This window comes from Gorilla gorilla, chromosome 14, assembly GCF_029281585.2.
Source record: "Gorilla gorilla gorilla isolate KB3781 chromosome 14, NHGRI_mGorGor1-v2.1_pri, whole genome shotgun sequence".
Lineage (NCBI taxonomy): Eukaryota > Metazoa > Chordata > Mammalia > Primates > Hominidae > Gorilla > Gorilla gorilla.
Window position 1 is genome coordinate 61,090,770 of NC_073238.2, and position 27,115 is coordinate 61,117,884.

At 38.2% G+C, this 27,115-nt stretch overlaps 1 protein-coding gene across 4 annotated transcripts in view; it reads left to right on the forward strand.

Annotated features, from left to right (window-relative positions):
* The window catches only part of LRCH1 (leucine rich repeats and calponin homology domain containing 1), a 198,064-nt gene that overhangs the window by 133,429 nt on the left and 37,520 nt on the right, over positions 1-27,115 (forward strand). For 2 of the 4 annotated variants that reach the window (XM_031001293.3, XM_031001294.3), the window contains exons 7-16: positions 582-645; positions 3,986-4,091; positions 6,346-6,470; positions 10,774-10,841; positions 12,558-12,644; positions 16,494-16,583; positions 16,698-16,734; positions 23,211-23,264; positions 23,942-24,014; positions 26,975-27,079. In XM_031001293.3, the coding sequence (XP_030857153.3) occupies positions 582-645; positions 3,986-4,091; positions 6,346-6,470; positions 10,774-10,841; positions 12,558-12,644; positions 16,494-16,583; positions 16,698-16,734; positions 23,211-23,264; positions 23,942-24,014; positions 26,975-27,079 (809 nt within the window). The remainder of the gene's footprint in view (positions 1-581; positions 646-3,985; positions 4,092-6,345; positions 6,471-10,773; positions 10,842-12,557; positions 12,645-16,493; positions 16,584-16,697; positions 16,735-23,210; positions 23,265-23,941; positions 24,015-26,974; positions 27,080-27,115) is intronic. The other 2 variants (XM_031001295.3, XM_031001296.3) reach the window with 1 other exon arrangement.

Here is a 27,115-nt window from a genome sequence, read left to right on the forward strand (position 1 = left end):
CTGAACACAGTTATAGAAATGCAGGTTCTTTTTAACAAGTCTTCACTGCAGAAATCTTTTCCTTCACTTTTTGCTACATAAGTAAGTTTAAAATTTTGGACTACTCTAATGTTACTTTTATATAATGCTTAAAATATGTACACTGTTTTATGTACTTAATCCCTGGATAAAAATTTATAGAATTATTGAAAGTAACCACATTTCATAACATAAGGGGTAAAAGCAGTTATGTGGTTTATTAATTTTTTATATGCTAGATGCAGTAAAATAAGAACATTGGTAACTATTTTTAAGAAACACTTTGACATCTAAGAGCAAGCCACTTGATTAGAGCATAAATCCATGAAACCCTGAACACAAAGAATTTTATCTTATCCTGTGTTTAGACTGTGCTACTGTCTGATTTTCATTAGGTCCATGTCTTAATATTCTTTAATACTAGACTGATTTGTTGCCTTATGGTAATAATAAAAATTTGCGTAGCAAAATTATTATTAGAATATAAATTGATGTTTCTTGGTGTGAACTTTGTGATTTTAATCTTTTTTAAATGAATTCAATATTGATGGCATCTATCTCAGCAAGAAGGATTCTGATTCGGGAGTTGGAAGTGATAATGGAGATAAGCGATTATCTGCCACCGAGGTAAAGTTAGTGATCAGATTCTTTTCCTTCTGTACTTCTAGACATATCTACCAGTGTTCATTGAACTCCTTTCTGTTAAAGGGCATCGATTCATTTGTATATTCATGTGATATTCGTAAAAGTGATTTGTATATTCATGTGATTTGAAATCCTCAAAGTGTTATATAAATATTAGCTGTTGTTACTTATTCTGCCTCTTTAGTATCTTTAATATTTTTTAAATGCCTCAAGAGTAGAGTCTGTATCTTCTCCTCTCCTACACATTATCTAAAATATTATTGAGTGCTCAATAAATATTACAAAATGGCTAAGTAGTACGCAAGTGCCCGTGAAGCACTTTTATAAATACGCTTATTTTTCAGTAATAGAGTAATTTAGAAAAACATTGTTATACATATGCGTAAATGTTAAGGAATCAACTGTACATTTTATTTTAGTAGTTGATCCACAGGAAATGCATTTATGAGTAGGTATAGTTTTTATAACAATGTTTGTTTTCCTCAGACTCTTAGATTGTGTTCTGTTCTGTTCTGTTCTGTTCTGTTCAGTTAACTGGATACAAGTTTGGTTACTTGCAAGCTAACAGGCCTCACACATTAGAGCTTCCTATAGTGGGTATAAATTATGCTTTGATAACTGATTTATTATCTCACATGTAGTCTATTAGAGTCCCCAAAATCTAACACTAATGTATCATTAAATGGAGCTTCTTGGCCTCAGGGATCTAGAAAGGAGTGGTAGGAAAAGTATCAGGTGCTCTTCTTTTTTTGAGGGAAGTTACTTTCTGTAGTTACTAAGTTAACATTATAATACTCTGAAATTGCAGTTAATAGGCCAGTTACCCCATCAAAGAAACTCACATTTTTTCTATGTATGACTCCAGGAAAAAAACCTTTCTCCAATTCTCCTCAAGTCGTTGAATTTTAATAGGTAGCTGAGGTATTTGAATTTATTTTTCACAAAATACTCTCTATAGCAGTATATTAAAAAGTGGGATTCTTTATCTTTAAAAATCCTTCTAATATAGAGCATTTTGAAAGGAAGAAGAGTTAGTAGGCAGAGAAGGCCAGTGTCAATAAAAGAAAATAACCCATAGGAAGGCACATGAATAGTTTACCGTGCTTCAGTGGGAGAGAGGGGATACTAAACACATTGCTTTAGTTGCATTTTAATTCATCCTCTTCAACTCCTAAGTCCTCGCAAATGGACCATTGTTTCAGAAATTACTCACCCTAAGTATATTTTCTGTTAAATTAAACAGACTCTGCTTTATCTCTCTTCTAAGGCTAATTAAACTCATTAATAAAACATTACATAAAGAACTTCATTATCCTTTTGTTGTCACTTAAGCATAAGTAGGATGCTAATATCATTCTAAAAGGAGCCCAAGGATTTATTCTGTGCCTTTTAATTAGATGCATATCTTTGGAACTTGCTAAATTTTTAAGATGAGAGGTGGGTAGAAAGAGAAGGGAATACAGAAAAGATTATATTCAACAGAATAAAATGCACACATCTTGCCTTTGGCCTTTCCTTGTCTTATATTACAGCCTCCTTTCCTAAGTACACCTCCAAGAAATTTATTTTTTAGAGTGATAAGTGTTCCGAATTATCTTACATAGCTTCCTATTTTCGCTTGGTTTGGCAAAGATTTTACCATCTATGGTCAGGTGATCTTACTTCCCATTTAGATCACATTGTGGGGTTCAGGGATCACACCTCATTCTTTTTCTTTGGCTGCTGCCATTGATTGATTTAGCATTTGTCACCGAGAGATTAAAAACATCTTTTTATCAAGATAAACAGGAAAGTGTGGAGCTCTATGAATATTGAATGAATGAAATGCATGCCTAATTTCTGCCAGTTTCTAAACAATCTGTGCATATGTCCAAAAGTAAACAAGGACAGACTCTGAAAACCATACCTCAAGAATTTAGGAGCAAGCCACAATCTCCTGAAATGTGTTTTGTGGAGGTTCCTGATTTTTGAGATTTGGAAAGCTATTCCCTAAGTAGCAACAGTAAAATGGAGACACAGGAAAATAAACCAGGCTCCATATTTCAGAATCATAGGTTTTCTGAATAAACGTCATCAGCTGCTGTGGGAAAGGAAACCCTCAGAGAGAACTAATCCAATTATTAAAGCCAAAGCTTTCTTCCAAAAATCACACAGAGCAGTTCTTTTTAACTACAGTTGTTTAGCACTTCTATATATGTCATGCAGCTTCCTCAGCCTAAAACAGAGAAATAAAACAGGCACCCGTATTAGTTCATTCTTGTGTTGCTATAAAGAAATACCCGAGGGTCGATAATTTATAAAGAAAAGAGGTTTAGTTGGCTTACAGTTCTGCAGGCTGTACACAAAGCATGTGACCAGCAACTGCTACTGGCAAGGGCCTCAGGGTTGAAGGTGAAGGGAGTGCCTCCTGTCACGTGGTGACAGCCGGAACAAGAAAGCAATGAGGTTGGGGGAGAGCAATGGAGGAGGTGCCATGCACTTTTTTTTGTTTTTTTAAGACGGAGTCTTGTTCTCTTGCCAGGCTGGAGTGCAGTGGCGCGATCTTGGCTCACTGCAACCTCTGCCTCCCGGGTTCAAGTGATTCTCCTGCCTCAGCCTCCCGAATAGCTAGGACTATAGGTGTGTGCCACCACGCCCAGCTAATTTTTGTATTTTTAGTAGAGATGGAGTTTCACCATGTTGGCCAGGATGGTCTCGATCTCTTGACCTTGTGATCCACCTGCCTCAGCCTCCCAAAGTGCTGGGATTACAGGCGTGAGCCACCGTGCCTGGCTGGTGCCATGTACTTTCAAACAACCAGATCTCACATGAACACATAGCAAGAACTGCATAGACCCTTCTTGAGGTATCCACCCCCAAGACCCAAACACTTTCCACCAGGCCCCACCTCCAGCATTGGGGATTACATTTCAACATGAGATTTGGAGGGGACATACATCCAAACTGTGTATCAGTACCTGACAAGATTTCAGCTTAAAACAGAGAGAAGAAAACACAGAGAAGCCCATAAGTGTTAGCTCCATGAATTTTCACAATGTGAACACACCCGTATAACCAGCTTCCAGTTCAAGAAACAGAACTTTACCAGCACCCCAGAAAGCCCCACCCCGACCCCAAGAATAACCTCTTCCTAATTTTAAATACCATGGATTAGTTTTGCATTTTTTGAACTTACATAAGTGGAATTGACCTTTGTGTCTGGCAACTTATATTCAATATGATGTTTGTGAGAATCACAGGATGTTGTTTTATTACATAGCATTCTCCTTATCTACATTGATAACACTTCTCTTGAGTTAAACAGTGCACTGTATCTTTTTAGCCTTCTGACGAAGACATTGTTAGCCTCAATGTGCCAATGTCAAACATCATGGAAGAAGAACAGATCATCAAGGAGGACTCGTGCCATCGCCTTAGCCCCGTTAAAGGTCTGAGAATAAAAATGTGGAGAAAGTGCTTGTTTTTCAGTTTCAAATGTTATGTTTAAAATAACTTGTGCACAGATAGGGCAGTGATAATCTTTCTAGAGTATGTCCTATGTACCAGATACTGTGTTCTTCTGGGAAGTTGAGCTGATTTAAAATTTAAAAGTCAAAGATGGATACTCTAATCATCTCCATTTTATAGGTGAGAAAACCAAGGCTCAGAGAGTTTAAGTAACTTGCCATTGGTCACATAGCTGATGTGTGTGTAGTACTACTTCCTACGGTACATAGTAGAACTAATCTCATTCTGAAGACTTAGATAAAATTCTTTTTTTTTTTTTTTTTTTTTTTTTGAGACGGAGTCTCGCTCTGTCTCCCAGGCTGGATGGAGTGCAGTGGCGTGATCTTGGCTCACCGCAACCTCCGCCTCCTGGGTTCAAGGGGTTCTCCTGCCTCAGCCTCCCGAGTAGCTGGGATTACAGGCACCTGCCACCATGCCCGGCTAATTCTTTAAATCCATTCTTGGAAAGAAAATATTGATATGATAGATATATTAGTTAGGAAAACTTTAGCTGCCATAACATAGATTCCCAAATCTCAGTGACTCAACACAATCCAAATTAAGTTCAAATGGAGTTAGTGATTGGCAGAGAACTCCCCTCTGAGTGTTGATTTAAGGACCCAAGCTCCTTTCATACCATGACTCCATCATCTTTAACACAGGGCTTCCAAAACTTTCATGTCCATCTGTTTTAAGCCAGAAGAAGAGCGTGGAGGTTTGCTCGTGGGAGGTTTTTATGGACTGGGTCTGGAAGGAGTGCCCATCACTGATAAGCTAGACTTCATCCCATGGCCACATCGCACTGCACATGAGGGTGGGAAATGTAGTTGAGGTGTGTGTTCAAGAAGCTACTTGACTTTGGCCCAGTCAGGTGACCTTGATTCCCTCACCTGTACATGAGATGATTAGATTAGGTAATACCAAAGGTCCAGTGTAGCTCGAAAATTCTGTGGCTCTTTAATAATCATCAAATGACCACTAAACACTCTGTCTTGTGTGCCTTCAAGATCCTTGTAATACGTTTCATATCTTGGTTGGAAGCCCTCATTGGGTAACATTAAGGCGATTTTTTGATTGCCCCCGTTTCCCCATGACTTTTAAGGAAAATACAAGCATTTAGTTTTACTCATTTGTGGCAGAGACTGTTTCACAATGTATGAATAGTGCAGAACTGGATTAATATACAGATCTTCTCATAAATAGTTGGAATCTGCTCTTATTCATGATAGGAGAGCTGTTTAAGTTCACTCAAACCTTAGTGTTGGCTTTCACTTCTTACGCTTAGGTTTTTATCATTTCTGTTTACCTGAGATTATCATGGGAACCATATGTTGTCTAAAAACATAGCTGTATGCTTTATATACAAATATAACTGCCACTTTATTAATTCATATAAAGTTAGTAATATTATACACTGTAGGAGGTAGTATTTTAGGCAAATTTTTCAAATAAAAGAATTATGTAATTTGTTACCAGTGGGTGTTCCCCCTCTTGTCTAGATGTGGGTACTGCATTGGCTCAGAGTGTTTAAAGGGTGGCCCAGTATGGTTCTTTTTCATCTTCAGAACAGTTGGAAGAGTTCTGCAGGGTGTTCCTTTTGCTCCCCCACCTCCCCTGGAACACATTCTAGGTGGAAGTGCCACATCTGAGCATGCTGTCACCTCTGTGTGGCCCTTCTTGTAGACACTTCTTTTGCTGTTATGATTTGGGGCTCTTGCCTAGTTCCCCTCCCACATTCTTCCTTGAGATTATTTGCTGTTTAAGGACAGGAGTCAGATTTGGCTGATTTTTTAATCCCTAAAATGTTTAGCATAATACCTGCCATTTAGTAGCTGCTCAATATTTGTTGGATGTTAAATATGAAATACATAGTCACATATTACTGAGGGCAAAAAAGCCCTCTTTTATACTTTGTTTTCTCCATTCCTTAAAAAAGTAAGAGAAAATCTAATTTTTCTCATAGGGAACTGAGCCCAGAGAGGCCTTGACTTTTTAAGCTCAGTTTGGGGCTTTCTGGGGTTATTTTATTTTTATCTTTTCCTCCCTGCAGGGAAGAGAAAACTTGGGTTTTTCATATACCTTCTTCATAGGGAACACAGAAGACTTGAAGTGATTAGATCATATTTGAAGATCAGCTGTGTTTTGCTCTTCTGTTCATGAAATCATGCTTTCCATCTCTCTATATTTTCCTAATAGGGGAATTTCATCAGGAATTTCAACCGGAGGCTTCCCTTTTGGGTGACAGCACCAACTCAGGAGAAGAAAGAGACCAGTTTACTGATAGAGCAGATGGTCTCCATTCGGAATTTATGAACTATAAGGCAAGATTTTCAGGATCAACTACGTTTTTTTACTCATTTCCTTCTGTTTGGCACCGTACAATTTAAGTTCAAGGTTGCCAATCCATCCCCTTCAATGTCCAGCTTGCTGCACCCTCCCTGAAGCCTTCCAAACATCTCAGCACTCAGCGTGTCTATTTGCTGATGTGAGGAGCTGGTCCCTGCCCTGTGTGCCTCTCCATTTGTCTGTTTATGGATCTGATTTTCTTTCCGCTACTCAGTGCATCGTACAAATTAGCAAACTCATTAGTGTGACCATTGCCACGCAGTAAAAGCTGAAATAGTTTCACATTCTTTTCAACATGTTCTAGGTAAATCCTTTTCTTGGGAGTATATTTATGGTGTGAAGACAAAAGTGGAGACTTTTAAAATTGAGAAATGAATGTCTTTCCTTTTTGGAAAGATCTCTCTGAGGACACTTATTCCTGAACTTTTGTAGGTGCCCCGAGGCATTGAAAGGACAGATGAAGTTGCCGAGTTGTCAGGAAAACCTTCATCTTAGCAGCAACAAAGGGAGGAAAGAAAAACTAGCCCTTTACTGAAGCAGATACTGAAGGTTCCACTTCACAACATGATTAGGTGCTTGGTATGTTTCTGCCAGCCCTTTTGGTTCAGGTTGTGGTGCCCAAGAATCACAAAGATTATTGTTTTTGTAAAATTCAGATTCACTGTGGCTTTGAGGTAACTTCTGAGTTATTATGTTGAAGCCAAGAATGGGATCCCTAAGTACTCATCTTTATTTTCTGAGCGTTGTGTCCTGATGGCTGGACCCAGCCTAAATTAACATCTCTGGGCATCACCTTCAAGGAAATGGAGAGGAAAACAGCTGAATTTTACACTGTAGGAGACCTTGGTGTGCTCAGGACATGTTTATGGCCTCAAGATAAAAATAATGAATGTGACATATGTTTATAGATTACAGAAGTGTAGAAGGATAAAACACAGCCTTAACTCTTTACTTGGTATATTTAATGTCATTAATCCATACATCCTTGTTTTAAAATAGGTCACACCCATTGCCTTGTTTCTGTCCCCTGTCTCCATTGACATTGCTTCATTTGAGCCTCATAGTTTCTCACTTTGATTACTTCAGGCACCACCCCGCCCACTCCACTTCTTACCCGATGCTGCACCCCCGTGCATGCATGCATGTGTGTACACACACACACACACACACACACACTCTTTATATTCTGCCACCAAACATTTTTCTAAAGTGCAAATCTAATGACATTCCTCTCAGGCCACTGGTTCTACAAGGCTTCCCCAGATTAGACCCTATCTATCAGCTCTGTGGGACGATTCTTCCATGAAAATGTGAAAATTGGAGTATATCGAGCATTCATCTTAAGTTAAGAATCTAAGGTAAAGATGGAAACCCTGAAGAATGTGTTAAGAAGATATCCATATTTAAGTTCTAGAGGAAACAAAGCAGTTAGTAAGAATAAAGCGTATTGTTTCAGAAAAGCAAATTTCCCTGGATTCAGAGATTTCAAGGACTTCATGGAAATGGCTGCTCTACAGAACGGGTCCTGTAGATGGAAACTAGAGGAGCAGATAGGGGTGTGGAAGTCAACTTGGCAAATGCTTTCTGGAAGATACTTCTCTTGGAAAATCAAAAGAAAAATGTTAATGATAAAATGAACATCTACAACAAGTTAAGGAAAAATTGTGCTTGAAACTCAGGCCCGTATTAGGCTTGATATCCATCAACTTTAAGTCTTTCAACCTGTGCTTGGCCTGGCGCAGTGACTCACACCTGTAATCCCCCACTTTGGGAGGCTGAGGTAGGAGGATCACTTGAGCCCAGGAGTTCAAGACCAGCCTGGGCAACATACTAAGATTCCATCTCTACAAAAAAACAAAAGCTAGCTGGGTGTGGTGGTGTGCTCCTTGAGTCTCAGCTACTCAGGACGCTGAGGAGGGAAGATCACTCGAGCTTGGGAGAGTGAGTCTTCAGTGAGCCATGACTGCACCACTGCACTCCAGCCTGGGTGAAAGAGTGAGACCCTTTCTCAGAAAAACAGAGTTCTATGCTTTACATAATCCTGTTTTCTTTACTGAATAAGCATCTTGGACCTTTGCAACCACAGTCAATTTTCATTATTCACAGCAGTTATGTTGTGTGACATCACTGTAACGTATCGAATTATCCAATACTGAGCCCTAACTCACTGGGGAAATAGAGGGCTGGGTTCCTGCCCTCTGCTCACAACGTTTTTGTCAACCAATCAGCACATAACCTTGGTGTGTGTGTATTTCTGTTTAAAGATACCTTATTTAATATATATTGTTTTGATGAACATTACAACCATACCTTATTTAACATATATTGATTGATGAACATTACAACCAACAGCACCATAACTCATGCCCGAAGGAAGCTTGTCTAACACACGTATTGTCCTCTGTAAGGCATATCACAACTTCCTTGGGCTTCTGAACACAAGGCAGCACTTCAGTACTATGTCTGGGGCCATTTTAAAGTGAAATCACCAACAAAAAACACAACAGTGTGAAAACATGGCACCAACTAGACTGTGAAAAAGGACACTTATTTACAATAAGAGAGCTGAAAGAAGAAAGCAGAGTGTCACCTTGTTCCACCTCATCTGGGAACATACACATCCTGGGACTCAAATTTTTTACCACTCTGTAGATGTCTGCAGATGACCTCCAGAGCACCACGAATACTGGTTTTGGGACTAAAAATACATGTTAGTGAATAGGCAAATTCACAAATGCAGAATCCACAGATAATGAGGATCAACTGTAAAACCATTTAACTTAGCAAAAGCAACCCAGTACGCCTGTTTTGCCTAATGAAAAAAAGAGACATTTTATACTATTGGCTACTTTTAGTTGTGAAACAAAAAAATAAAAAGAAATACCCATTGCTTCTATGGTTGAAACCCAACAAAACGAAGTAAGAACACGTTGTCTTGGTCATTTCTGATAGTATATTTTTACCCATGAATTTTTCTGTCATTTGGAGTGTGGAGAGTGGCACAGTCTTTTATACATTGACTGTATTGTACATGAAAAGTATAATCACTACAGAAAAAGTCCAAGTGTGTTCCCAGCCGGAGTCCAGCATTGGGCAGCTAGCCATGTCCTTGGGAAAAGTCTTGTCATAACAACACATCTGGAGGACTGGCTGGTCCCTAGTTAGTTAATGATATGCCAGAACCTTGACACCAGAAATGGTCCTTTTGGCTGGTGTTCTCTCCTAGCTAGGGAAATGTGGCCCTATTCAGGCTGGCTTTCATTCTAGCCATGAGCTGGGTTAAAGCAGCGTTTCTCTGTGTCAGAGATGAACGTGCAAGGAGGCCTGTGGAAGGCTCATGGTGGTACATGACTTTCCAAATAGCCAGTGTCACTACATTGCCGCTTTGGGAAAAAGTGGGGTGACAGTGCAGGGAGAACATTTGAGTGAATTCTGGATGTTGTACACGTGAAAACTATTAGATGCAATCGGAAGCACTTTTCTGTTGTTAAGAATGTTATACTTTCTCTTTTCCCCACTACACACATATGCGTGCACACTCACACTTAAACACACATTCCTGCTCTCACAAACACTAGGATGCATCTTCACAGGTGACCCACAAGCACAGGAGAGGGATCTCTCAATACAAGGAGGTGCTAAAAGGGCAATAGGAAATCCAGTAAAGCTTTAAATTTCTGATGATAAGTTAACAGATGCTGTGGTCTTGGACCACATTTTTTTAAATTTAAAAATGTTTAATTATGGGAAAATACTTACAAAATGTACACCTTAGCCATTTTTTAAACGTACATGTAGTTCAGAGTGTTTTAACTACATTTACGTTGTGCAGCCTATCTCCAGAACTCTTCTCACTTGCAAAACTGACCCTGCGTACCCTTTAAATAACAACTCCCTCGTTCCTTCCCGGCAGCCCCTGGCAGCAAGCATTCTGCTTTCTGTCTGGATGAATTTGAGTACTGTAGACACCTCATATAAGTGTAATCAGTACAGTATTTGTATTTTTGTGACTGGCTTATTGCACGTAGCATAATGTCCTCCAGGTTTATCTGTGTTTACGGCATGCATGAGAATTTCCCCCTTTCTAAGGCTGAGTAATATTCTAGTGCATGTACATACCAGATTTGTTTATCCATCCCTCCATAGATGGCTGTTTGGCTTGTTTCCAGCTTTTGGCTATTGTGAATAACGCTGTTATAAACATGGGCTGGGCAGGTTTTGGCTCCTGACTACTGAGTAGCCAATGGTTTTCAGGAACCCTGTGTGTTTTGTCCACAGGCAAGGGCAGAAGACTGTGAAGAGCTGTTACGGATAGAAGAGGATGTGCACTGGCAAACTGAGGGCATGTGAGTGCCGAGGCCTTGGTTACAAGCCATCATCACTCAAATCCACTTTGAAGCAGTCTGGCAGTTCTGTTGTGATAGAATTTTGACCTGCTTTTCTGTGGGCAAGCTGATATTCTTACAGACAATATTGATAAGAAGTTGCCAGTTTTTCTCTGTCTGATGCTTTTTGTCATGGTATTGGGCAGTACAAACCTCTTACTTGGCCTTGAGTCTTATTTGTTTTGAGGTTGTGGGTAGTAATGTGATTTCAGAGAATTAGCTAGAATTTCTAGATTGGAGGTTCTACCATCCATACAATTGCCTGAAGAAGCCAACAGCTGGGCCTGAAGTGATCTGTAGCGCTGATCTCCTTCTTTACCCCAAGTCATCCCCTTCAAGATCTGAGAACACCGTAGACTTCTGGTCCCAAGACTTCTAACTGCCAGAGCTACCATTTATTCAACATCATGTGCCAGGCATTGTCCTAAATACTTCACAGGCCATAACTCATTTCATCTTTACAACACTCCTAACAGATAAGTTCTGTTCTTGTCCCCCATTTCACAGATGACAAAACTGAGGCACAGAGAGATTGATTATCTTGCCGCAAGGTCACAGAGGGCCAGCATTTGAACCCAAGGAATCTTGTACCAGACAGATAATCCTTCTACTCTATTGTGTATAAATATTTATTTAGCAAGATTTACAGGGGAGGGGGTGTATGATTCCCATCAGACAATGAATCATGTCCAGGGGAATTGAGTTTGGACTATGCGACATAGAGTATAGTTTTTGTTCCCAGGATTTTTATTTCTATGATCTGGGAGGCAGGTGTGGACTCTCCATCATACCTTGTAGGGTTTTTCTTCTTAGTGAGGATTTATCCCATTGTTAAAACTTTTCTCCTTACAGAAAGTCATTGGCTTACATTCTATAGTGGGAAGGGCTTGCCGTGATCAAATCTCTCTTGCCCTTTAAAAACATTGGAAAGTTCCTCTCTGGTCACGGTCTGTATTACCAGCTACTCACTGGATATGCTGCTGAGAGCCACGGAGGCCTAGCTTGATTAAACAATCAGAGAATCATAGGGAAAGAGGCAGTTGTTTTTAAACTATATAAAGTTTTGGAAACTCCATTCTCAATCTCATACCTAGTGCTTTCAACCCTGGCTGTAAAGGATTATCTGTAGAGCTTTATAAAATGCTGAACCCCTAGTCAGACCCACTTGGACATATAGGGCCTGGCATGTTTTTTAAGCTCCACAGATGATTTTGCTGCATCTAGAGTTTGGACTGAGAACCACTGTCCCACACTGAAACCCTATATGCATGAAAGTAATAAAACTGGTTGAACGGGAGTTGGAAGGCCCAGAAGTAGTACAGACTCAGCCAGCTGATCCCCTCCATGCAATCCCCTAGAACTCAGTAAAGCACAATGGTGAGAGCCTCTCATTAGGCCATTGCCTGACTGTGCACAGGGGCAGTTAGGGGTGCACAGGCATGAAAATCTTATGTGAGCTGCTTTACAGCAGAGCTGGGCTTCCCCTACTCGGGCTCTTCCCACCGTGCTCTGCCATCCCACCCCACAAGGTACAAACGCATTTTCACCATAACACTGAATCTGTCGAAATCATTTTCATATGTTAGATGGATTTTTGTAAGTTTGCTTTTTAAGAAATTAGATGATATTCATGTTGTATTGATTGTTTTCATTCTTATGCTTGGTTTCATGTTACAGAATAAGTTCATCCAAAGATCAGGACATGGATATAGCAATGATCGAGCAGCTGAGAGAAGCAGTAGATTTGCTGCAAGATCCCAATGGGTGTGTATGTCTCCTTGGTCCAGGTTTCATGTGTAAATAATGCATACTAATGTATGGAGTACATTGTCTAAATTCCTAAAATACCTACACAGATGATTTTGGCCCAGTCCAGCTACTAACAAAGAAAAGTCATGTTTATTGCCTGTTTTCCCAAGATGCAAAAGTAAAAGAGTCAAACTTCTGGAGGGAGTGAGATCAATTTCCCCTTTCACCACCCTTTATTGAGTTCGTTCACCCCTCATGAAATTCATATGGGAGTTTTTGGTATAATTCTTAGAAAACAAAAATATGTTAAAAGTGCATGTTTTATATTGCTTAAAGTTTAAACCCCTGATTTATAAAAAATATAAAGAAAATGTTTTCCAAAAAGGAAAGAATTGGTATATCAAGTAGTACTATATTTATATGGGGTAGTGCCAAATACATGTTAACTGAAGAATATATTTCTAAAGATTTGGGATACAGGATAATTTTAAAATCTGAATTTGCCTTGATCAATAATAGGCACTACATTCAGTGGATATGTGGATAATATTTTTTGATTTCTTAACTAATGGTAATGGAATTCCCATGGACAAAATATTTTTCAGCTAAACAATAGCAGGTATCATGTATCAGGTAATAACTATATGATCTCTAGAGAACTAGAGGACTTGGTAAACTGATGTAGTCTTATAATATGATGAACACGGGAATCACACACAGCAATCCTAGCTGGGTTCTGCAAATTTATGAAAAGCGTAGTTAGTGTATCCCAGAATGCTGATGAGAATATGCCACCTATGATGTCTGGCCCTGAAAGAATAGTGGCGGATCAGTTTAGTACAGCTGGAAATCTTTTGCAATTGATTTGAAAAGCATTTCAATTCTGCAGACATTAATTGAGTGCTTGGAGTATGGGAAGATCTGCAGTGTGCACCTTGGGGGATGTAAAGATGGACAAGACACAGCTCTCGCTTTCTGAGAATTTAGAATAGATAGAGATTGCCTTGAGATGTTATTTATAAGTGTAACTGTGCCAGGCGCGGTGGCTCACACCTGTGATCCCAGCAGTTTGGAAGGCCAAGACAGGCAGATCACTTGAGGCCAGGAGTTCGAGACCAGCCTGGCCAACATGGTGAAACCCTGTCTCTACTAATAATACAAAAATTAGCTGGGCATAGTGGCATGTGCCTGTAATCCCAGCTACTCAGGAGGCTGAGGCAGGAGAATCGCTTGAGCCCAGGAGACAGAGTTTGCAGCGAGCCGAGATCGTGCCACCACACTCCAGCCTGGGTGACAGAGTGAAACTGTGTCTCAAAAAAATAATAATAAAACAAATAAATAAATAACTGTAATTGATTCAAGTGCTTCAAGTGGAGGTAAAAAGGATAGACTCAAGCAAGTGCCCAACCCCAGCAAAAGGGGAGATGGGTGGACTGGTCTTCCTGAAGGATAGGATAATGGCCTGGACCTTTAATGACTGCCAATTTCAAGAAAAAGAGAAATTCTGGATTGAATGAAAGGCTTAGATAAAGGCATGAAGGTCAGAATGAATGGAGCCAGGTTGGGAAAATCTCAGGCAGTACAGAGGCTCTCCATCCTAGTGTGCTTCAGTATCACTTGTAGAACTTTTTCAGAACAGATACCAGGCCCTTCCTTTGGGGACTGGAGTCAGCCAGTGCTTCTGATGTGCAGCCAGGACTGAGAATCACCAGAGACAGTGTAGAATGATGCAGCCAATGGCTTTGGATGTTGTTAAGGAGCTGAGATTTTATTTTATATTTAGAGGGAGGCAATGATGGTGTTTAAACGTGATTATTCATGTTGTTAATTCTCCCTTATGTTTGGCTCATGGCATAGGCACCTAATCAAGGTATGTTCAAAGAGCTGAATTCTACATCCTGAGCCAGGGCAGTTAGTGAAAGGGCAGGAAACAGGACAGGAGAGCCTGTATGTGTGTTTATGTGTATGCATGCATGTGTATGGTTGTTCATACATGTATGTTAGTACATGTAGGCATGTGCACCCGTGTGCATGTATTCATTATAACGAATCAGGAAGTAGGGTGGCTTGTAGGAAGAACAGACTTTGAATTAGCTAGAAACTTTTTAAACATAGCTGCAGCATCAGTTAACTTGGGTAAGTTGTATGACTTCTCTGCATCCCATTTCTTCATCTATAAGAGGGGGTGACAAGTACCTACCTTTTAGGGTTATGAGGATTTGAAATAATACATAAACTGCTGGTGGAGAAGTAAATTGGCAAAACCATTCTAGAAGTAACTTAGTATGTAACCAAGTCTAGAAACATAAAACTTCAGAGTGAAATCTAAGAACTTATCCTAAGAGACAAGAAGACGTGAACAATTTGGGGAATTTGGGGTAGAGAATGAGGGGTAGGTATTTTTAATAGCAAATATTTGGAAAAAGAAATTATCTAACAATTTGGGGATACTTTAAGTATATTATACTCTTTGATAAGACAGAATGTGATGTGGCCAATATAATGTTTTTTAAGTTTCTAGTGATATCACAGAATGCTTTTATACTTTTAAAAAAGTATATAACTTTTTTAAAGTATGTAAAAACGCACAGTGTTTGATCCCAATTATATAGATAGAATTAGGTACCAATTGTGCAGGAAATTTAGAAAAACTGGAAGGAAATATATTAAGATGGATTTTAAGAAGGAAATATATTAAAATGGAAGGAAATATATTAAAATGGAAGGAAATATATTAAGATAGTGGAAGAAAACATTCCCAGCTAACCTTCCAAGTGACACTTGATTTGCATCTTTATGGAGCACTATTTTAAAATATTATGTTGTAAAATTTTATATGGATTCTTTCATTTTCTTTCTAAAATAATCCACTACTTTGGCTGCTTTAGATCATTGTTATTTATCCTGAAATAACTATTATAATATGACATCTAATTTTATAATAGTTCTGTGAGCCAGTTTAATAGTCATGAAAAGCCCTGGTTTTGTTTTGGATATAGAGAGGACACTTGAAGATGTCATTTATTTCTAACTGCTTTGGGGCTGAATATTAGTAATAAAAAAGTTTACATACACATTGTGTTTTTTCTTTTATCTCACATTTCATAGATCCAGGAATTTTTTTCTTTTATAGTTAAGCCATTGATTGTGGGATTAAATTTTTAAAGTTTACCTTTTATGCATCAGAAAATTTAGTTGGCTATTGCTGTTCTGTCTTTATCTTGATTTCTTCTCTTAAGGCCTTCTGATTGTTAGTTTGACAGCATTTTCATAGGCCTCTATAATATAAACGCATCCCTGTTTAAGATGACTTTGTAAATTTTATCTAACTTACAGAAATTTCTGGCTTTATAGGTCTTTAAGAACAAAAAATCTTTGTCTCTTAAAATAGCAGAAATTTAGAAACTGTGTGAGACTATTTCAGAAGTAAAAATGCATATCAAATTGCTTATGATTTTTTTAAGTGAGAGATACAATGTATATCTCCCTATTAAAACCAAATGCCATTGGTACATACACTATAATGTAATACAGCAACTTGACTTCTGTAAATTCATAAAGTTCTAAAATAAAATTTAGTATATGCTATACTACCTATGAAAATTTTGATTTTATTAGAAATTACTATTATATTACAAACAAGTTGGATTGTATTACCAATAGCAGGTGGAATATTATATTTTGGCACGTGGTGGGAAAATACCATGCACTTTGAAATTTCTGTCATAAACTTTTCCTCACTTAATCCTAAAGATAAACATAACTTTTTAGTAAATTAAAATTTTAAACTAAATAAGACCAATAGAATTTATTAAAAATAAAAGTTTAATACATTTACTAATATCTTTTTTTCCTACTCTTTAGATTAAGCACAGATATTACAGAGAGAAGTGTTTTAAACCTATATCCTATGGGATCAGCAGAAGCCTTAGAATTACAAGATTCTGCACTGAAGTATGCTTGCCTTTTATAACAAATTATGTTTTCTCTTTTCATAATACATTGACATTTCTATGCTTTAAATTTCACTTTATATCTTTTTTTTTTTTTCTTTCCTTGTTCTCACAGTGGTCAAATACAGCTGGAGACATCTCCGGTGTGTGAGGTAAGGCTGCTGGTGGATTCACCAGAACTCGGTGCAATATTTTGCCGTGGAATACTGGCCACCACATTCTGTAAAGATTTGTCAGGGAGTGAAACATCTTTATTAATGAGGCCAATATTCAGATTTGTTCAGGACACATTTTTCAACTTGTTTATACGTTTGCCTCTTTAGTTCTGCTTTTCTGCCATACCTCACCCTCTGTTGAAGATGAGAGTTGGCTATTTCTATTAGATTCTGTAGATTTTTTACCTCAGATCATCTTGCTGAGTCAAGCGATGGCAACTAAAATACATAGGGAATCTGCCTGTGTGTCAGAACCTGGAGGAGGACCATTCAATGTAGATTTTAGAGCCAAGAAAAGGTCTGGGAATTGGCCAGATGGAAATTAGCTAGAAAACACCTGAAAGACAAGAACAAATGATTTGGGAATGTCGAGGAGGATTGAGAGAATATCATGAAGAGAAACTGGTGGTGATATTTGAAGACAGGGTAAGGATGGGTTCAGTAGAGTTACATGGAATGAAATTTGGATGGCTGTAAAGAAAGCAGTTTTGACATAACACTAGAGATGAGCTTAGAATGTCCTAAAGCCAGAATGTTACCCCAGGATTAGAGAGAGAAGTTCGAGCTGGTGATTTGGGAATGAAACATAGGCTACAACCCATTTCCTGAACGGATTTAGGATGGCTAATTTAGGCACCAAGATTGTGTACAAACACCTTATGCCCCACTGAGGTGTTTGCACATGTACTATAGTAAAGCGGTTTCACACTCTTAACTTTGTCTCTATGTTAAAGAAATAAGGAAAAGGGAAGTATTAATGTAAAAGGGAAAGCCATGTTGCTAGAGAGTGTGGTTTCATTGTTAAGCGCGGTGACTTGGAATTATATTAGGTATCAGTCCCATCTCAAAGACTGGCTAACTGTGGGGAACTTAACCTCTCTAACATTCATTACTATAATTGGGATCATAATACTACCTATTGTAAAGATCGAATTAGGAATTCTGATTCAGAAAATGTCACATAATATAGGGTACCTAAATGTTAGCCATTAGCTTACTTCTCTATTATTGTTATTGGTGTGGCCTTTAAACAGAATTACTGTACCACCTCTTCCCTGGGTGGAGGCCTCATTGAATTACCCAATAGTGGGACATTGGAAGTCTTTTATTTGCAGTCTCCCCTGGACCAATTTCATCAAGGTCTTCCTTTGAGATTGATTTTGGTTCTGTGCAGACTTAACCTCTTTTTTAGCTTCATATTTGGAAATAGTTTTTTAAATTTAATTTTATATTTTGAGAGATGAGATCTCCCTTTGTTGCCCAGGTTAGTCTCAAACTGCTGGCTTCAAGCGATACTTCCTCCTCAACCTCTCAAAGTGCTGGCATTACAGGTGGCTCACACCTGTAATAATAATTTTAAACATGAAAATAATTTTAAACTTATAAAAGATTGTAAAAAAATTTGCAGTGTTCTACAAAAGCTTGCAAAAATGATAATCTTGTAAAATTAGATTTACTAGTAACATTTTATCACATTTGTTATATTTGTTCTCTTTCTCTCTCTCTCCATACACACAGTTCTTTTTCTGAAACACACACAATTCTTTTGCTGAAAGTAAGTTTCACACATCATAGTCCTTTATCCCTAATCATTTTAGTGTGTGTTTTCTAAGAATATGGATTTTTATCTTACACAATCAATTTCAGTTATCATCTTCATAAATTCATTGTGATAACATATTTTCATCTAATCTGTCATCCATCCTCCAAATTTGTGAGTTAATCTAATGATGCTCTTCAGAGTATTTTTTTCCTTTCAGTGTAAGATCCAGTTTAGTTGCAGATACTGCATTTGATTGTCAGGTATCTATAACCTTCTTTTCTCTGGAACATTTCCATGACCTTTCTTTGATTTTTATGACCTTGAAATTTTGAGGAACACAAACCTCCTCCTTTTTAATAGAATGTTCCTCATTTTGTGTCTGTCTAATGTTTCCTTATCAGTTTGAACTTCTGCATTCTGATTTCGAATACTGCACAGGTGATGTTGTGACCATCTCAAGGCATCACATTTGGGGCCACACTATGTCCATCTTTCCCTCTTTGGTGATGTTAATTTATCACCCAATCAAGATATAAGTCCATTTCTCCACCGTGTAATTGCTGTTTTATTTTTTCGTTGCAACTAACAAGCAGTCTGTGACAAGATAGTTCAAGACCATCTTAGCATCCAGCTGCAGACCCACTTTTGACTCTAGTAAAATAGATGGCCACCTGTGTGCATGATTTCAGGAGCACAAGAAAGACACAAAGCTTCTGGAATAAAGATATATCCCGTCCATTTTTAATACACAATTGGATGGTCATTCCAATAATTTTGTCTTCTAAGATGTATATATTCCTGAATTTTTTTAAAAAAGCAAGTATTGTTACATGCCAGATCATGTGCTTTGTATATTACATAAGTTATCGTTATTTCATTTCTTCAACAAATATTCGTTGATTGCCTCCCATGTGTCAAGCACCACTCTGGACACTGAGAAAGTAGCATTAAAGACACAGAGGTCCTACACTTACGAGTTTACATTCCAGGTAAAGGTATAAGTGAAAAGTGCATCCTGAGTGATGATGCAGGATTTGAAGCTCAAGGTCAAGTGACTGGCCAGGTCACTTACATGTAAAAGGCTTGGCCCTGCTTTCCCACTGTGGTATATTGCCTCTTCATGCTGTAGACTAGTGGCAGCACTAAGTCTTGTCATGCTTACAAACCTTAGTGATGCCTGATTGCATCAAACCTTTTCTTCAGAGCAGATCTTGGCAGAAGAAGAGCAGCCATTATACTTATGTGTGCATGAGCAATGCTTCCAGTAATGTGAATGGGTATGGAAGGAATAAGGGATGGGTATATACTAAATATAGACTGGGCCCAGTTCATAGTTTCGTCTAGGTCTAGTTTTCATCCCATCTTTTTTTTTTTTTTTGAGGCAGAGTCTCGCTCTTGTTGCCCAGGTTGAAGTGCACAATCTCAGCTCACTGCAACCTCCACCTCCTGGGTTCAAGCAATTCTCCTGCCTCAGCTTCCTGAGTAGCTGGGATTATAGGTGCCTGCCACCATGCCTGGCTAATTTTTGTACTTTTAGTAGAGACAGGGTTTCGCCACGTTGGCCAGGCTGGTCTCAAACTTCTGAGCTCAGGTGACCTGCTCACCTCAGCCTCCCAAAGTCCTGGGATTTCAGGCGTGAGCCACTGCACCCAGCCTGATCCCATCTTTTAATCTAATAGCAATACATGCGCTGATTTACTAACTACCCAATTCCAATGGTTATTAGAAATTGCTATTGTTATTCAACATTTTGGTGGTTTGGGAAGGAATGTTTAAATGTCACATTTCCTTAATATCAGCCCAAGACTGTTTTATTTGGAGCTTCCTCCCATTTTCCCATCAGCAAAGGTGAACTATATCTTTGCAGTCAGTTCTAGATTTTCAAAATGGATTTGTACTTATTGATCTCCTCTTTATTTCTCCTGTTGTTTGTCTTTCTCATTGCATAGCACAAATGCTTAGCATTCTCACTTGAAGTGGGACCCGACTCAGTACCTAACTACTACACAGTGAGTAGTTCGTGAGGATTCCTGGAAGGGAGGGAAGAAGAAAGGGAAAGAGATAGGAAATTAGATGATGAGGATTAGGCTTTGGTAAGCAAATTTCAGTGTACTGCTTATTTGATGTACAGATCTCTGGGTCTTAACTGATAGCTGCAAACACTCCATCATTTAGGTAGAGTGTATATTATGTCCCTTTAAATTCATTTCCTTGTGTTTGTCTAAATTGAAAATCATCTGACACTTTTCCACATGCTCATAAAGCTTCATGGGTTTTTCCTGAAGTTTAACCATGCTTGCTACCATTATATTATGTGGAAAAGCCTAATATCCTCCTAAAGTAGGAAACTTGACTTCCAAGTCATATATCAATCATTCAGTCAGTTGGCCCAGCCCAGCTTTCCCTCTAATGATGAGTCTGTTTGTTCCATCGGCCAAGGCCATTAAGCCTGTAGGTGTTGAGCTGCAGCTCTGCACAGGTCCTGTGCTCAGTGCTGTGAGGGCCTCCCCGCCAGCTACTGCACCCTTGCCTCCAGAGTGAATTTTCTGCTCTAATTGGGCAGATTGTATTACTCCTCTGTACTCACAGAATGTACCAGGTCCAACCTTCCTTAGCACCTTTATTTTAGCATGCTACTTAAAATGTCTTTGAGCTTTCATTCTCATAGAGTTTTAAAAACGCATATATACCTGTGCCCATGATTTCAGGAGTCCCTAGAAGACAGAAAACCTCAAGAAAAAAAAAAAGATACTTTTATTCTATCTCCAACTTACAATGTTTCGTGTTATTTTAACATAAGGTTGATTTTTTTTTTCTTTTTTGGTTGAAGGAGGAGTATTTGGTATAAGGAATTCTCACTCCTTGTTTTCCTTCTGTAGGGCAATTATCTGTCCTTGGCAGATACATCTCTATGATTTTAAAAAAGGAGGGGAATAGCTGGCTCTGATGAAAAAAAGAAGTCACAAGGAAAAGAAAAGAGAGTAGTGAATTCACAGGGCCAGTGATAGGGATCATGCAGAGCTAAAATATGATCCTTACTTATGATTTGGTTATTTTTATATTCTTCTGTCTCATTCAAGCAGAAAGTAACATCTTTCAGCATAGCCCTATATTAATTCACCAGTATTTGTTGAGTGCCTGTGCTAGATTCAGCCTTGTTTTTGTGTAAAGGACTGGAAGATGAAGGCTATGATGTTGCCCTCACTTTAATGAATTTTTCTTTTTAATTGTGGGGGTAAGATTTAGATGTTGAAAATTTTACAGAAGAAATAAGATGGTCTGCAGTCCTGAGCTTGTTTTAGGTGCTCAGGGACACTGGGGAAGGGGTAGAGTTTAAGGAGAGGAAAGTAAACTTAGACTTTGGGCATTTTTGGGTTTGACCCTGTAGCCAGGAGGCTATGTTGAGCAAGACACCGTGGCTGTGGGGGATCAGCTCTGTGTGAGCCACACGGAAAGGGGAGGCCAGGATTAAGAAGCAGTTTGTAATTGGTGGCACATCACGTGATCTGACTTTAAACATACTTTAGGTGACTGTCCACATCAAGTGTGGATGGCACTGGCATCTATGCAGGAAGAATTGCAAATTGCATGGCTCATACATAAATATCGAACGGGGAAGGGTCTGTGAGATGATAGGACAAACTAGAGGAAAGAATTGCTTATAGAAAGAATCAAACCTGAAGTTACTTGTTAGCAGCTCTAACAAAGCCATTTAATTGAATAGGGATATTTGTGACATTTTATTCTAAAAATATGGTTTCCTCTTGGATTTGTGTCAAAGGTGGGAAGATTTTTAAATAGCACTCCTCAACAATGAATAGGAACAGGCATCTTAAATGTACAATAATTTGGTGGCATATATGAAGGTGTTTATATGAGCTAACGCCCAATTTTTTATTAGGGAGGATCAGGGGGTTCTTGACTACCTTATAAAGAAGGCGGATCTGGGTAAGAAACTAGAGTGTGTCCCTTGTGGGCTCCTTGTTTCTGCGTGTCCCTTTCATGCTGGTTTTACAAGATTTTGCTCTCAGCCACTGTCCCTCAATTTCTTCACTGTCTCTGTGGACCATCTGGCCACTCTGATGGACTCAGGCACCCCATAAATAATAATAACTTTGAAACCTGTAGCTCATGCCTCAAGTTCCCCTCTGTACCCCAGTATTCAGATTTTATCTCCATGCCCTACAAATTTCTCTTTCTCTACATAGCTAAACTGATACTATCAACTTCTTCTTAAACTGCTCCTGTGTTCTCCGTGGTATTCAGTGATGCTACCATCTACCTAGTCATTCCTGCTGGAAATTGGGATGTCATCTTGACTTTTCTCCATGACCAGTTATAAATCCTGCACATTTTATGACAGAAAAAATTCATAATTTTTTCTCTTAACCAGTAGTTGCCAAAGTAATCTGATGTTGAACTGACAACATGAGATTTGCCCAGTTAATTTGGGGTCCAGACGTGTATTTACTGAATGCTCCCAATGTGATTCTGCATATTTAGGAAGTACTACCTTGAACCATTTCTAAAAATCATAATTAAAATGAGGATGGGAACCAGCAGGCAGCTTGGTCACCTAGCAAGGTAAGCTGACATCCACAGATATTTTGGAGTGAACTCCTTGCTCTGGGAAATTCTTTATCTTAGTTTGTATAATACTTTAAACGTATTTTTCTATGAATACAGCTGCATGTTTTCAGAACATATGAGTATGGTCTACTTAGTTACTGAACACACTAACTAATTAATTCAACAGATATTCATTGTGCACCTATGGACCGGGGACATGATGGCAGTAAGAAAGATGAATTTCTTGCCTCAACAGTTTCACAGTCTAATGGAACATACCATGCTTTGTTCTTTTTTTAAGGTGCAAAGTGATCTAACATTACAGAGTAACGGGAGCCAGTATTCTCCGAATGAGGTAAGTTTCTTGAAGATTAATGGAAGGTGAGGTGTTTCTTGATGGCTGGATTGGAATATCTTTTACAGAAATATATAATCTAAGACTTGTGATTAATTAATTAATTGAGTCTTTGGGGGAATCCGTCTAAGTCTCATTAGCTATCATAGCTTTATCTGGTCCTATTCGTAATTAAAGATTAATGTTTATGAGATATATTTTTAAAAACCGAATGTAGGAACATCTTTACAAGAAAACAGAATGAAGATCACTTAAATAGGAAACATTTAGAATGTCTTGTTCTCCATAAATGATTCAGTGTGTGATTCAGTATTACTGAGTTCAGTATTATCTGTTTCCTCATCAGATGTGCCCTTTTGGATATAAATGGATGTAGTGTGTGTGTGCATGCACCCATGCACACAGCTGTGCAAGAGGAGTGCCAGTGTCACGTAATTGTAAAATGTTCTTAAAATGGACAAAACAAATTGAGTGGGTCACTCTAAAACAAACATTCTGTTGGTTATGCCATTTAACATCTTTACAAAGTGATTTTTTTTTAGCCAGGACTTCATCACACAGCAGCGAATGCAAAAAGGGAGTAGTTTTGGTACAATCCTTGAACATAGAAAACCATACATAGTTCTTCTGTTTTCCTTTTATTTTTTTCCTAATTTCCTTTCCTTCCAACACCACAGGTTAGAGAGAACTCCCCTGCAGTCTCTCCTACCACAAACAGCACAGCTCCATTTGGCCTGAAGCCTCGATCAGGTAAATGAAAACCTCAGCCCATTCTTACACTAAATAACTCATTGCTTTCTCTTGAGCCTTTTAAGTGTATGCATTATCAATGTGCACATCCTTGTCAGTTCTGCTGAGCCGAAATCCTGGCATCTACAGCTAGGGGAGGCCAGAGTTTGTAGCTTTGTTTTCAGTGAATCAGCTAAGTCTGTGTTATCAGTAGTGGATATTCTATCTTCGTTTGAATCAGAGCAAAGAAAAGACAGGTGGTGGGAGCATGTAAGCAGGGAAGAAATATTCTATTGATTTTTTTTTTACCTAAGGAAGATAAAATAGCTTTGGCCCCAGTGGTTCCTGCTGCTCGGCTGAGTTAAGGGGCAGCCTGCCTCTGGAAAAGTGACTCCTTTCTGAGACATCCTCATTTGATTTCTGAGTCTGGTAGGTTCTGTGTGTTTACTCACATAACAGAGTGGTCATTTCAAGGCTTGCATGAGTGGTCAGGAGTTACTTTTTTAAAAAGTCTTTTGAGAAAGCATTCTGCTTATATTACCAATTTTAATTTGTTATTAGTTCATTCACAAAAGTAAATTATAGCAATGTACAAAATAATGGTTGCTTTTGAAAAGAAAGTACTCTGTATAGAAAAATTTGATTCTTCTGATTTCTCCATTTATTTGAAGTTCTGTTGCTAATCTTCCTTCTTTTAGGTCTTTCTTTGTTTTAATATTTTTGACTCTTTGGTATTTAGTCTACACTTACTACTCATGCTTTTAAGCAAGTGCTAATAAAGAATTCAGACGCTTTTAAATAAGAACTGGTAGAGAACTCAGATGTTCTTGAGTTCTCCAGTAAAGCATTTTGACAACAGTAGAGGTTATACATGTGTATATTTTGCAAAAAGGCACCCATAGGAAAAACAAAGATGATTCTTTAATAAAGGAAATGTTTTTCATTCTTGGGACGGGTTGATTGATGGGTAACAAGTGGCCAGGTGTAATGGTTTCCTGGCAGTTTGAATGGGCCATAGAAGAAAAGCCATTTGAGAAAGTGCTTGAGTGTGACAAGGGTTAGTGAGTGTTTTATGGAGAGCCAAATTTTACATGAAATAAAACTCAAATGGCTGGTCTTCTCATGTTTGGAGCTCAGCAAATGTGATCAGTTCGGGCTGAGGCCCTTGGCTGGGTTTTCATTTCCACATTCTCAGGTGTGTCCTGGGAGGAATGGAGGTGAGTCCAGGCACACCTCATCTGTGCCTTCAGTGACGACCCACCAGGAGACTTATTTTACATGCTGAGGACCTCATGTTGAGCTGCAGACTGTCTCCTAATCCTCACAGTCAGTTTTACACAGTTTAAAGCATGGCATAATTGAGCAAATCAAAAGTTGAATGGATCTTCAAAGAATAATATTCTTTTGAATGTATAACTTGCAATTGTAGAATTATTTTGGTGACTTTTTTATTCTTTTTATAGAGTCCAAACTCAACTTATTACAGTTAGGGTTTACATTGTACTGGGGCTGTTAAACCATTTCACATTCTTTGTAGCCGTGAAAAATAAATGGAGCTTTTATTTTGAATAGCAGAAAACAAAGTTAATTTCCTTTCCAAGCTTCCAGCCTTTCTATAATGCTGACTAACCAATGTGGAAATTATTCTTGTTGTTGAAAGCTCTATGGAGTTTGGTTGCTGTAAATAATGCTGTTTACCTTCAGGATCATCAAGTGACATGTTGGAACTTTAAAAACTTGCATTATGTATGGAAATTTATTTCATTTTATTTAATAATTTTAAAATAGTATATATGCTTAAGTGTATTTTTCACATTTTCTGGAAAGTAATATATACAGTAATCTTAACTGGAAAGCATATAGTTTTAAAAGAAACCACTTTTGATCGAGTAGCTTTAGAATGCTTAAAGCCAATTAATTTTTATTTTGAGAGTATGTGGATTTATGTGATTTCTGTGTTATAAATAAAAACAGACTGCTTAAATTAGCAAGTTCAAATAGGAACTTAGATTCTTAAAGTAGGCTGACAGTTTCTTTCATTTCTTTCTGTGTTTTCCTCCCAAACAAAGACAACTGCACACACCCAAATATTTATATCTAGAACTATATCCATTTATTTTACTGGCCCTGCCTTATGATTGAATAAAAAATAATATAGATATTTCCTAAATATGAAATTGCCATATGGATATTTAGTGCAAAAATAAGAGTTGTTATCATTTCATAAGTGACCAGCTCAGAAGTTCTTGAAATTGATTGATCTCTGTTGGTTAATTGGATTTGTTGTTAAATAGACTGTACTAGTCTCCAACATTTTTTGTTTTTTGTTTTTTAACTGAGCAAGATTGAAAACAGTATTTAGAGGTATGTCCAGGATTGAGAAAAGAATTAGCTAGATTCAGCTATCTATAAAGCATGCCAATAGACCTACAGGTGTCTTTAAAAAGAAATTTGACATTGCTTTGGAGAAAAAAAATCACTAATGGTAAATGATGATTCTATAATAGTTTTATTTCTAAATAATAGATATATTTACACATATTAAGTTTTATTCTATGTCACCAATTTTTTGTGTGTGAATCATATTTTGTTAGTTTTTTAGAAAGTCTTTGAGGAACGTATCTGGCAGGTCTTTTGCTTTTTATCTACCTAACCTATGGGTACTCTTTCTTTCCTCTGACCTGATTCATTAGTACTCTAAGTCTGTGGGCTTGCAGAACTGTTAAGATTAACAAATATGAACTGCATGCAAAGTGTATGATTGATGGGTACTAACACTCAGTTTTTATCATTCTTTTTATTCCATGCACCATCTTTCATTCTTCTCCTATATTGTGCATTTGAAATTAAACCCCATATAAATGAAATCCACTCTTCATTTCCATGCAAACCCTATGCCATTTGTGAAATGCTGCTGCCCCTTTGGTTTTTCCTGGTCCTTGTGCAACTGTACGCGGACTGGCTCTCTGGCTCCCCTGCAGACCCAGCCCTCATTCTTCCTCCTATCTCCTTCAACACACTTACACAGGCACAGACATGGGACAGCTCTAGCTACAGTGTTCCATCTGAAGGAGACAGTGACAATGGTAGGTGGCTTTGTACCTATTCTCCAATGTTCTCAT